Source organism: Erpetoichthys calabaricus, chromosome 16 (assembly GCF_900747795.2).
Source record: "Erpetoichthys calabaricus chromosome 16, fErpCal1.3, whole genome shotgun sequence".
In the NCBI taxonomy this organism is placed as follows: Eukaryota; Metazoa; Chordata; class Cladistia; order Polypteriformes; family Polypteridae; genus Erpetoichthys; species Erpetoichthys calabaricus.
The window spans coordinates 32637572-32651419 of NC_041409.2; the positions used below are offsets into that span (position 1 = coordinate 32637572).

The 13848-nt window shown below is 40.5% G+C and overlaps 1 protein-coding gene across 2 annotated transcripts in view; it reads left to right on the forward strand.

The window, feature by feature from the left end:
- Positions 1-2355: 2355 nt before the first annotated feature.
- The window catches only part of LOC114667143 (calpain-3-like), a 75593-nt gene continuing 64100 nt past the window's right edge, over positions 2356-13848 (forward strand). Inside the window, exon 1 of one of the 2 annotated variants that reach the window (XM_028822305.2) lies at positions 2356-3035. In XM_028822305.2, the coding sequence (XP_028678138.2) occupies positions 2763-3035 (273 nt within the window). In that variant the 5' untranslated portion in view covers positions 2356-2762. The remainder of the gene's footprint in view (positions 3036-13848) is intronic. The other variant, XM_051920098.1, reaches the window with a different exon arrangement.

Sequence of the window (13848 nt, forward strand, 5' to 3'; positions counted from 1 at the left end):
GCTTGTAACTGCAGCAGCATAGCTCTTATCAGTAAAACTGCGTGCTGTGCTTAAAAGAACAGCTGCCTATCATTTTAGTCTTACTGGATGTTGGTGCAACAAGCAAGTATTAACTGAATAGTTCAGTTTTTTATATGTGGGTCATCCTGGTTCCAACTTAATGATGAGGGCTGATCAATTAAAAGGCCTCCAGTTTTTATTAGCTGAAGATTGGAAATGTGAGGAATGTAAAGCATGATCAGATGATGGTTCATCTACGGTCCAGGCGGCAAGTATGACCTTCAAGTCCTAATGATTGTTATGAAAAGATTGATTATTATTAGGAGAAAGAAGTTTACAAGGCGAGTAAATTGTTAATGACAACAGGTACAGCACAAGGTCATTATTATGAAGATAACATGTAAAGTGGATGACAAAAATTATGTATGAAATGGAGATGTTTTTGTGATTAGAACTAAAATAAAAACTAACCGCGCCCAAACCACCAGGTTCATTTCATGAACTGAGACAGGCTTTATGTGCTCTGCAATTGTTTTCTATTCTATGCAATAAAGTCTTAAATTCTGACTGCCTTTCTGAAGACTCTGCTTGTTTTTTTCTAAAGATTCCTCCACAACATAGGATTGCACCTCCTCTTCATCCACTCCCTGAAGAGTGGCGATGGTGCGATGAAAGTCAATAACCAGATTGTAAGTTTTGCTGATATTTAGTTTGAAACAATTCTCACTGTACAAAGAAAGTTCTCCACCTGACTCCTGTAGTCTGTCTCACCACCAACCCCCCTTTATCAATACACCCCATCAGTGCAAACATATATGACAATTTCTGCAAGTGATATGACCTGGTGTTATAGTTATAGTCGGAGATGCACAGAGTGAAGAGAAAAGGAGACAGGACTGTTTCTTGTGGTGCTTCAGTGCTGCTCACATCCATATCCAAAGCATAGTCCTTGAATCTGAAAAACTGTGGTCTGCTCAACAGATAGTTCATTGTCCAGGGCACCATAGGGTTATCCACCTGCATAACTGAGTTTACCCTGAACAGGTACAGCTGGATGGTATTAAATACACTGGAGAAATCCCAAAACATAATCCTCACAGTGCTACAAGCTTTGTCCAGTTGAAAATAAGCCTTGTGGAGCAGATAGATAATTGCATTCTCCATTCCAGTCTTTGTCCAATAGGCAAATCACAGTGGGTCCAGGTGGTCTACCACAAGAGGACTCATATAATTCTGGATCAGCCTCTCAAAGGCCTTCATGATGTACGACACAAGTGCCAGTGGTCAGTACTCATTAAGTGAAGAGTTGCCTGCCTGTTTTGGAACAGGAAAGCACTTTCTGGAGTTTAAGGATAGACTGAACAGGTAACAGAGGTTGGCAGAAAGCTGATCTGCACAGGCCTTAAGAACTTGAGGACTAACTCTGTCTGGTCCTGTGGATTTTCCTGTGTATAGATTCCTTAGTTATCTTCTCACTTAGTCTTCAGTTATGGATAGCTGATGCTGATGGTCAGAGGTGGACTCGTCACTGGCCATTCTAATTGATGAGGTAGGAGTTGTTGATGTAGTAGGGATGTTGAGGGTGCACTGATCACTGGAAGAAGGTGACAGTGGTAGGGCAGGTCTATTAAAACATAAGCTCAGGGCATTTGTTTTGCCCACATCCCCTTCTAGGTGGTGAGCCCTGTCTTGTATATTGCAATCAAGAGCATACTCAATTTAAGGCATTTTACTGGGATAACATAATTACAGTACAAAATCAGTATTGTTTTCTGCCTCTGTGTGTGCCCTGTAATGGACTGGCATCCTGCCTAAGGTCCGTGCTTTTCTTTTGCCATTTACTTCTGGGTTAGCATCTGTTGTAAGCCTACCTATAATAGAAAAAATGTTTTTTAGAAATGGACTGATGGGTATTATATGTGCAGCACATCTGAGACTGGTTATTGCATTGCTTGTAATGTGGCTAAGAATGGGTCCAGCCACTCCAAAATTTGAAATAGGATTAAGTGGTGTTACAACATTTGTAGAATTGAACATTTGTGCTAAATTGTCTTGTATTAGTGGTTTCATTTTCTAAATGCTTCCCGGCATAGTGAGATGCAGTGATTTATACTTTGAAAGCTATCCAATGTTTTCCATCCTAATCTGATCAAACTCTATATGTTATCAAGGAAATCCCATGATGACATAAAGGATTCTTTTATTATTGGTAGTAATCTTTATCCAGGAGCGTCCACTTGCCTCTGTCATGTCATACTAGGAATTTCAGCATGCCTTCTCTAGAGTTCATGCTTAGTAAGGAGTTCTTTTCACTTGGCTATTTTTAGTTTATGTTGGCAATCCTTCATACACAATCTGTGGTTTGGGTGGGGGAAGCTTTAACGAAAAGGAACTGAACTAAAGAGCTAATAAGCAAGAGAGAAGTTTGAAAGATCAAGAAACAAAGCAAAGGCATTTACGTAGAGCAACTGTCTACTAGAGTTCAGCTAACTGAATGAATGTATAATGAGTTGCAATTGAACTACAGAGTGAGCGATTCACAATTGCAAAAAATTATCAGCCTTCTAAAGTGGCTTAACTTGCTTGGAAATGCCCCAGATCTACCAACAACTATAAGAAGAGACACCGTTTTTTGGGGGAAGCTTGATTTGACTTCTGTTGGTTAACTTCCTTCCTGACTCTTGAAGACCTATGCTGTTTTAGGTACCTGCACTTGAGTTCAGCGTGTGAGTGTCTGAAATCTCTCAGAAAAGAAAGCAAAAATGATGCCTGCCACACTTTTGCCTAACACAGAGAGTTCCCTTTTGCCTCCAGGAAGTGCTATTCTGGAAGGGAACCCTTCAGGGACTTATACTGCCATCCTAAACAGAAATCACTATGTCATCGACTCCCAGAAATACAAAACCTTTCATGAATTGCGGGATAAATATTTTAAAAAGGACATCCTTTTTGAAGACCCTGTATTCCCTGCAGATGACTCTTCCCTGTTTTATAGCCAGCAGTACCCAATTACATTTGAATGGAAAAGACCACATGTGAGTATACCAAGTCTGTATTTGTGCAATTTACATACAAGAAATATTTGAAGGGAGGGATCCAAAACTAATTGCTTAGCAGCCAAGACAATACTGTGAATAGAAATGGGATTGGGGTGGTAAAATGACAATAAAATTTAGTTTTCTTCATTCAAATTAATTAAAGCAGAGTAAGCAGGTGAAGTGAATAATTGGGCAGACCTCATCCTTGTATTCAAATGTGTTTTGATGGGATAATAAAGGTGAGACTAGAGAGTTACATTAGACTTAAAATCAAGAGATTTTTGACATGAATTTAAAATCTGAATGAGAATCTCTAATGCAGAAAAAATGGTTTTACAAGAATAGGTCAGAGCATGCACAGTCCAGATTTACTGTATACATTAAAATCTTCCCCAAGTGCAATAAATTGTTGATTGAATTTTTAAATTTATCCATCCATCCATCCATCCATTTTCCAACCCGCTGAATCTGAACACAGGGTCACGGCGGTCTGCAGGAGCCAATCCCAGCCAACACAAGGCACAAGGCAGGAACCAATCCCGGGCAAGGTGCCAACCCACCGCAGGACACACACAAACACACCCACACACCAAGCACACACTAGGGCCAATATAGAGTCGCCAATCCACCTAACCAGCATGTCTTTGGACTGTGGGAGGAAACCCACGCAGACACGGGGAAAACATGCAAACTCCACGCAGGGAGGACCCGGGAAGCGAACCCAGGTCCCCAGGTCTTTTTTAAATTTATCTTTTTTGCAAAACTAGAATCCTTTCTAGTGGCCATATTTAATTTAAATAGTTTTTCTAACTAGGTAATTGCAAGCAACACTGTGACCGTGCACTTATTTGCTCTGTTACTAGTTGAGGTACCAGGTGCTGCCTGGTGTGAAATAAAGTGCAGGGTACCTCACTAAATTGATTCTCCACGTGGAAACATTTCACAGATTATTCCCACTATGGGGAACAACTTTGCATACACATGTAAAGTCCCAATAATATCTCATGAGGGCACATCCCTAATAACGTGCTGGAGTGGTCACAAATGAGATTCTTCAGGGGAAAATTTTTGGAATGAAACCTGGCCTGTAAACTGTAAAAATAGAGAATCTACACACAGTTTGGTAGATTGGTATACTTAACAAATGCATGTTTTAGCTTTATAAAATAAACCTCATTTGGTAAAATGTCCTGTACTGTATTTACAAAAACTGAGATACTGCAAATGTGCAAGGATGGGCATAAAGACTTGAAAAAACATTCTGTTGGCAACAATTACAAATAACTTGCACATCATCATGGAACAAGTGAACAATAGCAGAGAAACAAAATATCCTGTATTTTTCCAAGGACAAAAAGAACTCTGCTTATGTGAATTATACGTATGACTCCTCAAGAACAGTTGATCTACTAGGTTATTTTTCTTTAGCCTGTTCCTCAATGCAAGGTTACATGTTGTCGCTTTGTTTAATTCATTGGATTGCCTTCATTTAAAGTGCTTTTGCCAAACACACATTTTCTACCAAGATTCTTTTTTCAGAATATGCATCTTAAGAGATTGTATTGTTTGGATTTTTGTTCCTCTTTTCTTATTGTGCCCTCTCTATGTTGTGTGTCATATTTATGACAGTGTGTTTAACCGCTGCAATAGCTGGTAAACAATTCTTTACATTTCTGCCAATATGTAGTGAATATTTGCATTGTCACAATTGTCATCTTTCTTTCATGGTTTGTTTTTCACTATAACAGCTTTACTCAAATAATCCAAAGGTCACTGTAATATTAAAACCATTGTAAATAATCTTTAATTAAGCAATCCATCTTTATGCATTGCAAAGTTATTAACTCATAGTTTATGGCAATAGATTAAACTAGTTCAAACAATTTTAAACTTGGAAATAGTTTGTGTGTAACTGCAGTAAATAATAATAAAATGTAAAAAGCTGTTAATGCATATTTGTGCCATCAGAAACTGCAATGAAATGTTATATTTTTGAATATTTTTTCTTTTAACATTTTTTCATTCATATGATGCATCGTTTTTACATTAAGGAGTCAAAATTTAAACTTCATGTCTACAATGAATTTACGTCTTTTAGGCATCCCTAAACATTCAACATAGAAAGGTAACTTGTAAATAATGTTTGTTGTTGCTAAGTAAGTTCACAAAGAATCAAAATGTTGCACAAAATATGTGTTGGAAAACGCAATTTGAGGAAACGAAAATGCTACAGGAAATTGATGCAATGTTGGATGTCATTAGGATATTAGATTAAAAAAATGATTAAGCAATACACTTGGTGGCTACTCTTTTAGGCCTTCCGGCTTATTGATTTAATACCCTACTCCTCCAAATAGACCCATCATATATATAATTATATAGGAGCAAGCCAATGTGATCAATAGACTTAGTTGTGGTTCAATCAAACTTTTATAGTGGGCAAGATCTAAGCAATTTTATCTAGTGGTATGACTGATAGTTCCAACATCTGAAAAAGAGATACCATCCTGTGATTTATTAATTTCACCCTCAACCTCAAACACACACACATATCATGCTGCAGTCTCTTGCGTTGACAGAAAATGGTACAATAAGCAAAAAATGTGTAGTGAGCAGCAGTTCTGTTAATAAGAGAGGACAGGAAAGAATGGCCAGACTCATTCACGCTAACAGAAAGGCCACACATACTCAAATAATGACTCTTTACAACAACCATGTGCGGAAGGGTGTCTCTGAATGCAAAATGTGTTAGACCTTGAGGCAGATGGGCTAGGGCAGCATAAAATCATACCATAACCCACACCTCTCAGCGGGGCTGTAGTGGGCAGTTTATCACTAAAACTGGATGATTAAAGATGGAAAAAATTTCACCTGCTCAGACAAATCTCAGTTTGTGTTTGAAAGTGCATGCGGTAGCATCAAAACTTGGTGCACTCGGCATAAATCCATAAATTCAACTTGCTTTGAGACAGCAGTACTGGCTGGTGGTGGTAGAATTGTAAAGACATGGAAAATGTTTTCTTGACACTCTTTAGGCCTTTTAATTTCATCTGAGCCTTATTGGATTGGCATTGCATATCCTAGAAGAAAAAGGCTTCATTTTTTAACAGGAGGAGCACAGTTTTATTGATAAAACCTAGTCACAAAAGAAAGCAAGATATTTAACAATACTCTCTTTAGAGTAACACTGTTATTTATTTATTTTTTACAGTATATCCATAGTGTACATTGGTTACAGCTTATGATATCTACATATTCAAAAACACTTTAGTAAAAGTCTAAAGTAACAGACATACATTCACATTTGGTAAAGCAGTTATTTTGGAAATAATATACTGAAAACATAAATATAAAACAAAGTATTGTTAAAAGTAATGTCTGTATGAAGCACAATATATTTTCTTCAAGGACTATTTTCCTTACTCTGATTTTCTGGGCATAATACCTAAACTTGTAACAATTAAACTTCACAAATCTTCATAGATGACCTTTTGATAACAATAAAACAAAGATTCTACACTGGATATACATTGACAATTCTTCATTAAACAATCAGTACATTTCAATGAACTTTCACAGTACCTAATATTGTTGATGCCTTAGTGACTTAAATTTGATCCTATGGTCCCCACAGTCCCCATGTCTCAGTCCAATACAGTATTTTTGGAGAAAGGTGAAGCAGTAGACATGTAGTATGAATGTGTGGCCAAAAATCTGCAACAGATGCACAGTGCTGTCAAGTGGACATGAACCAAAATCGTTAAGGACATTTTCAAGGACTATCCCACAAAGAATTCTGGAGTCTAATGGTAATTAGGAATTGCACCCAAGCTTCTGAAACTAAGTGTGATGTTTTATATGTATCAGTCACTGTAAATCTATATATATAATTCACTAAGCCGGGAGACAAGTAGCCACCCATGGAAAGCACGCCGGAAGGGGCGTGGATTCACTAAACCGCCGACAAGTAAGACGCCAATTGCGCACGCAGGAAGGAGCCACGGCCACCAACTCTTAGACCATTGGATAGAATTCACTAAGCTGGGAGACAAGTAGCCACCCATGGAAAGCACGCCGGAAGGGTCGTGGATTCACTAAACCGCCGACAAGTAGGACGCCAATGGCGCACGCAGGAAGGAGCCACGCCCACCAACTCTTAGACCATTGGATACGACGAAAAAATCACAGAGCCACACCCACCAACTCGGACGCGACACCTTGGAAAACATGCCATCATTTCTGTTTGTCTGTGCCACAGTCCACTTGTAGCTCTGAGCCACGTTGACTTTTCATTAGTCAACCTCAGTGGAACCTTGGTTCACACAGAGGCAGCGCCAGAGAGAGACAGAGGCACACGCAGGCAGCGCGAGAGAGAGAGCCGCGCACACACAGGCAGTGCCAGAGAGAGACAGAGGCACACACACAGGCAGTGCCAGAGAGACAGAGGCACACACAGAGGCAGCGCCAGAGAGACAGAGCCGCACACACAGGCAGCGTGAGAGAGAGAGCCGCGCACACACAGGCAGTGCCAGAGAGAAACAGAGGCACACATATGCAGCGCGAGAGAGAGAGCCGCACACACACACACAGAGGCAACACCAGAGAGAGACAGAGGCACACACAGGCAGCGCGAGAGAGAGCTGCGCAATCATTTAAAACTGAAGTTAAAACACAATGAAGGTAGCAGTCTTTAAAAACCAATAAGCCCTGTGCCTCTTTTTCATTAGCGTCTCACCTGCTTCAGGCCCTGCAACAGTCAAGACGCTCTCTCTGCAGCTGACCTTCTCTGTGCCTGACTCCACTACTGTCAGTCGCCTGATTAAAAATGGCCTTTTGAAGGGGAGCTATGGACCCGCTATACCACAGGAACACATTGCCTTCAAGCCTGCTCTCGCTCACTCTAACGTACCGGCTTTCTCTCTCTCTCCTCACTCGCTCGCACACTGCACAGGGGAAAAATGCCCGCAGCACAAGTCCACCCGGAAACTGTTTCAGCCACACTTCCACGCCCCTCGCTACACTGAGTGCGATGATTATTTATTTAAAAATGGGCTTTTGAAGGGGAGCTGTGGACCCGCTATACCACAGGATCACCTGTGACATTGCCTTCACATTGTTTTCCTTTTATTTATGATCCTGTTGAGCAGATCAGACACCCAGGCAAACAACACTGAATAATCAATAGCTGCAACCACTTTGCCCGCCCCAACTCCTCACCTGAGTCGGTTTTGTCTGTGTTCAGCAGTGTTTCCCAAACTCGGTCCTGGTGAACCCCTGTGGATGCAGGGTTTTGTTCCAATCAGATTCCTAATCATTAATGCCGGTGAAACTCATCCGGGATAAGTCGGTTTTTCAAACGCAGACGTGTAGCACATTAGTCTAGCAGACTAGCTGGATGTAAAAATGTCATTGATGAAACTGTTGCTCTCAAACTTCGCAATATGGCTGTTGGCTTTATTTGCCAACATTGGGATAATGTCGGCGACGTGATCACAAACTGCAACAACTCACCACACAAGGACGTCCTGTCTCTCGAGACATTCACACTGCCGGAAGACAACCATAGGATACGCAGAAAACAGCCATGTCAGTCAACGCAGATCAGACACTCAGGCAAACAACACTGAATAATCAAGAGCTGCAACTACTTTGCCCGCCCCCACTCCTCACCTGAGTCGGTTTCGTCACTGTTCAGCAGTGTTTGCCAAACTCGGTCCTGGTGAACCCCTGTGGCTGCAGGGTTTTGTTCCAACCAGATTCCTAATAATTAATGCCGGTGAAACTCATCCGGGATAAGTCGGTTTTTCAAACGCAGCCGTGTAGCAGATTAGTCTAGCAGGATGTAATAATCCGAGATGAATGCGCGCCCTTGCGCTGAGTGAAAAGCCAATATATATTGAGTCTACAAAACATGATCAGCAAGTCTTTGATAGGCTGCAACAAAATGATGAAAGAACGGGCTCATTTTTTTCACACAAGCTGGGTGGGTGGGTGTTAGTTAATTAGTTACTCGAAGGATTTCAAGATTTAATATACACAAGCGGTAACACTGTAAAAGCGGCCCAAACCAGAAAAGACGGCTGGCAAAAAGTGGCTGACAAATTAAACGCGTGTGCATTGTACTTACTGAAAGCAGTGTTACGGATTTTGCAAATGTTCATTTTTTTCCCTCTGCTTAAAAAACATTAAAAAAGCAGCATGATTATGCGGCGTATACTACGGCGCGAGTTGGTATGCAGCGTGAAAAACAGTTTGTCGCGGATAATTTGCCTTTTACTTTAAGACGAAGACAATTTCCTGTTAGACTTGCCTTTGCAATGACAATTAATAAGGCACAGGGCCAAACTTTCAAAAACATGGCTAGCGGCTCATACGCTCGCACTGATTATGTCCCTGCCCTTTGTACGCCCCCCCTCGGTACTACCATGGGGGTTATTTTCCGTACGTCGCTTAAATCATCCGAGATCAGGTGCCTCATCTTGGATAAGTTAATGCTGGTGACACTCATCTGGGATAGGTCGGTTTTTCAAACGCAGCCGTGTATTAGATTAGTCAAGCTGGATCATATCATATGAGATGAATGCGCGCGCCCGCGCTGAGTGAAAAGCCCATATGTATTGAGTCTAGAAAACATGATCAGCAAGTCTTTGATAGGCTGCAACAAAAGACAAAAGAACGGGCGCATTTTTTTTCACACACGCGGCGCAAGACCTTTTATTCGAAGGACACGAAGAATTTCAAGATTTAATATGCACAAGAGGTAACACTGCAAAAGCAGCCCAGACCAGAAAAGACGGCTGGCAAAAAGTGGCCGTCAAATGAAACGCTAAGTACTGTGCATTGTACTTACTGAATGCAGCGTTTCATTTCCTATGTGTCAGATTAATCATTATTTAATATGTCATAATTCCAGATCAAACGTGAGCACAAGGAGAACATGGGAACAGGTTAAAGTAAAGTACAAGAATATAATTCAAACTGGTAAATATTGGTATATAACTATTTAAAGAATTGTTGACATAATCATATTTAATATAAAAAAACATTAATTTTAAAGCTAATAAGGAGGCAGACAAGCAAAAAACAGGTGGAGGTCCACGCGGTCCAGACCTAACCCCTGCAGAAGAGTTGGCTCTCCAGCAAAATGCCCATCGCCCTGTTTCTGAGGGCAGTCCAGGGGGAAGCTCCTCCTCAGAACCAGTGGCAGGATGCAGTGGTCACTTCATTTCAGGTAAAGGATGGTCATTGCATATATTTATCCTCCATGTGTGCTATAGGTATGTTCCATATAGCCCTCTTTTTTGTTGGGTCAGTTGCAGGGAATGTCATATCCCTTGAACCTGTGTCTGACCAACGAGATATTGACGAAGGTCAAATATTTGATGAAGACACTGTGTCTGATTATTCATCAGGAGGAGAGGTACATTTTCCAAATAATGTTTGATCAAACTCCACTCTGATCAGTTCCATGTGTCCCAATCACATTTTGGAAATCCTGGTAATGAGAATGTTAGGCTGATTGTGGGATTCTTCGTGGAACTGTGGATGTTTTTACCTGTGTATTACCTACCTGCAATGGCATGAAACGCCTCTTTTATTGTCTGCACACGTAGGTGTCCAGGAAACACAATGAAAACCTGAAGGAAATGTTTCAGAGCCAAACAGACTTTACGAATTGCCTGGCAAACTGCACTTTTCGATAGATTTTCCGCATCGCCTACAGTATATAAAAAAGTGCCGCTTGCAAGAAACCTCAAAGCAATGCCTACTGTCTGTGTGGTTGTGAGAGCCCGACTTCGCCGAGTTTGACTTCGAATATACGGAGCTAATAAATCTTTGAGGTACAATATTCCCCCTCGGCTAAAGCGGTATCTTTCATACAGAATTTCCTTCGGGAGCAATAAAGGATCTTGCCGATCACGCAAAACCCTCTCTATATGAAATTCTCTTTGTATAATTTGCGCACCAATATCAATTGGTCGCTCATTCATGAACGGCGAAGCCCTGACTGGATGACTTCCACACCGTCACTGATCACGTGTGTAAACTAATCCTTGTTTACGTAGAACAAACCTGCTCCGAGCAGGTTTGCGGATTAGGATGTGTTGCTATGACAACACTTCCAGCAAGAGTTTCGAAAAACCGACAGATCCAGGATCAGGCCAAATCGTCAACAATTACATCTGGCTAAACGACTAATCCACGTATGAAAAATACCCCCCCGGTCGGATGACTTGGTGGATTATATATAGAAAAGCAGCCAAAACCGCAAACAACAATGAAAAGTCTACGTGACTCACACGTGCATATGGACTGTGCAAAGAGGAAAATGACTCAGGTGACGAGTTGGGGGTAGGCACATGAAATGTTACTTTTCTTGGTGATTTATTACATTTCCGATTTTTCAAATGTTAATTTTCTCCCTGTGCTTAAAAATCATTTAAAAAGCGGCCTGATTATGCGGCGTATGGTACGCCGCGGGTTGGCTAGTATTATTTAATAGCATTTGTTGAGTTATTGACAGGAAAAGTGGATGACCAGTGAATATTTTAGTGCATAGTACCAGAAAACTCAATCCATTCTCTTGCAAATAAATTCAACAAACTTAAATGTATTCTAATATCGGCACTGTTAAGGTTGAGTACCTTCACATGTGATGAATTCATAACCTTGCTCAGTTACTAACACTTCTTTTGTGATTAGATTCCTAATTGTGGGATAAACATATCAGACTTGTGAAATATCTGCTAAGGACATTTTTTATTTTCACATTGCAGCATGAGTCTGAAGTTCAAGGTCCATAACATGTCAACACAGCAAAAACTTATGTACTTCTGCAAAGTAAAATATATAATACTGAAAAATAACCATGCTGGTTGATTTTATCTTACATTTTTTACCCATTTGCTTTCAGGTTACTGTCTTAGAATGAGGTATATGTGGCATTTTGTCAGATTCTGCTTTCAGGTAAAGTTCCTGTCTCATTTGGGTTCTTTAATGAACTGCTTTTCCATGGTGCTCATGTCCTTTTACAGCTCTAAACAGGTACATGAGCAGAAGAGGTGGTTATCCGATGGCCACCTTGACCTTCCTGGGTGCACTTAAGCACCTTGGACTCCTGGTGTCCTCTCTGAGATGAACCCTAGGCTCTGGGTTTCCAGGGATTCACATGATCTCTACCCTTATGGTCCTACTTTTGCAAGAATAAGGAATTATGACTTGTGACAGTAATGACTAATACTTTAGTGCCTGTCCAATTTGTAATGAGCTAGGGTGCCCGTCACAAGATTAATTTAAAGTAATGAGACATACTGAGAGCAGGAGTGTCACTGATTTTCACCATATTAAACAAGGTTGGCATGGTGGTGTGATAGTTAGCCCTGCTGCCTTACATTTCCACATCATTTGGTTATATTCCAAGCGTGCTTACTATTTGTGTAGAGTTTGCATTTAGCCATGTGTGTTTCTGTCCCCATTGTAAAGATGGACACTTTAGGTTAATCTGTGACTCTGAATTGGACAGTGTGGATGTAGGTGATGGAGTAATTTCTTCACTCAGTATTAGTTCCAGCATTATGCTTGATGCTGTAATGTTAGACTCCAGCTTCCTACAAAATAGTATGGAAAATGTTGTTTCAGAAAACAGCTTAAAATGCTGAAGTGAACTTAAATATATCTTTCAGTGAACAGCAAACCGTTAATGCACAAAACCTTAAATGGACTGCTTTGGGGCTATGAGAAACCAAACCATTATTTGTGTTGTTAGAATCCATTTAAATCCTCAAAAACGAAATTGCATAAGATGCTACACCTACAGTGCTTGTGTCACTGGAGTAGCTGATTGAATCACTGTACACAGTCCCACTTTAATTTATATATCCTGTTTACAAACATTCTGTCCATTTCCTGTCCATAGTTCAGAGTTGCAGATTAACCTGATTTCTATATATTTTTATAGATTTTTTTGAGATGTAGGAGGAATTTTGAGCACCTGAAAATATATGGGGAATGTGGAGAAAATTGTACACAGATAGTAATTTAAACCTAGGACTGTAGAGTTGTGTGGCAGCAGCACTATCCACTGTGCCACTTTGCTGCCCTCTTTGCCCTTGGTAGCTGAATGATTTGCTAAAGCAAACTGAGGCCTCTTCATTTTTAAACTGTTAGTTGAGAGCAATCTAGAAACAGCATGTCAGTATATAGTCATCAGATTTCTGTTATGGAGCTTTATTTTCTGTTTCTGAAATGTACTAATAGACTTACCTGCAATATACAAAGTGGTTAGAGTAGAGCGGCGCTAGTGTGAGTCTGTGAGAGGAAATAAATAGGAAATGTTTATTGTTCTCTAAAAATTAAAGTTTTGGTGTTGAGTGTTTATCAGGTGTACACAGAATATATACAAAAGAAGAGTAAATCTTCCGTGCTTATTAAGTGATGTTTTTACACAGCTTAGAGTAAACACCAGTTACTGTATATATTCTGTCCAGTAGCATGTGCAATACAGCAATCCAGTACTCCAGAGCTGCAATTTTTCCCAGTGAACTCATTGTCTTGTTTTAAAATGTTTTAGTCTCCATAGGATTAGCTCCTATAGTTGTATTGAGAATAGCCAATTGACGGCAGGTTTAAAGAGTGAATGCCTTCTGCTGAGGCAGAGCAAGTCCCGCTCTGGCCTTTACACCTCCTGTTCAGTTGCGATTGTGTGTCTCAGCAATAATATCTAACGGTATGGTAGGCTCTGCTAATGGGGGATGGGGACCCTACATCCATTGTCTCAGAGCCAATGAGAATGTAACAAAAGGAAGATTTG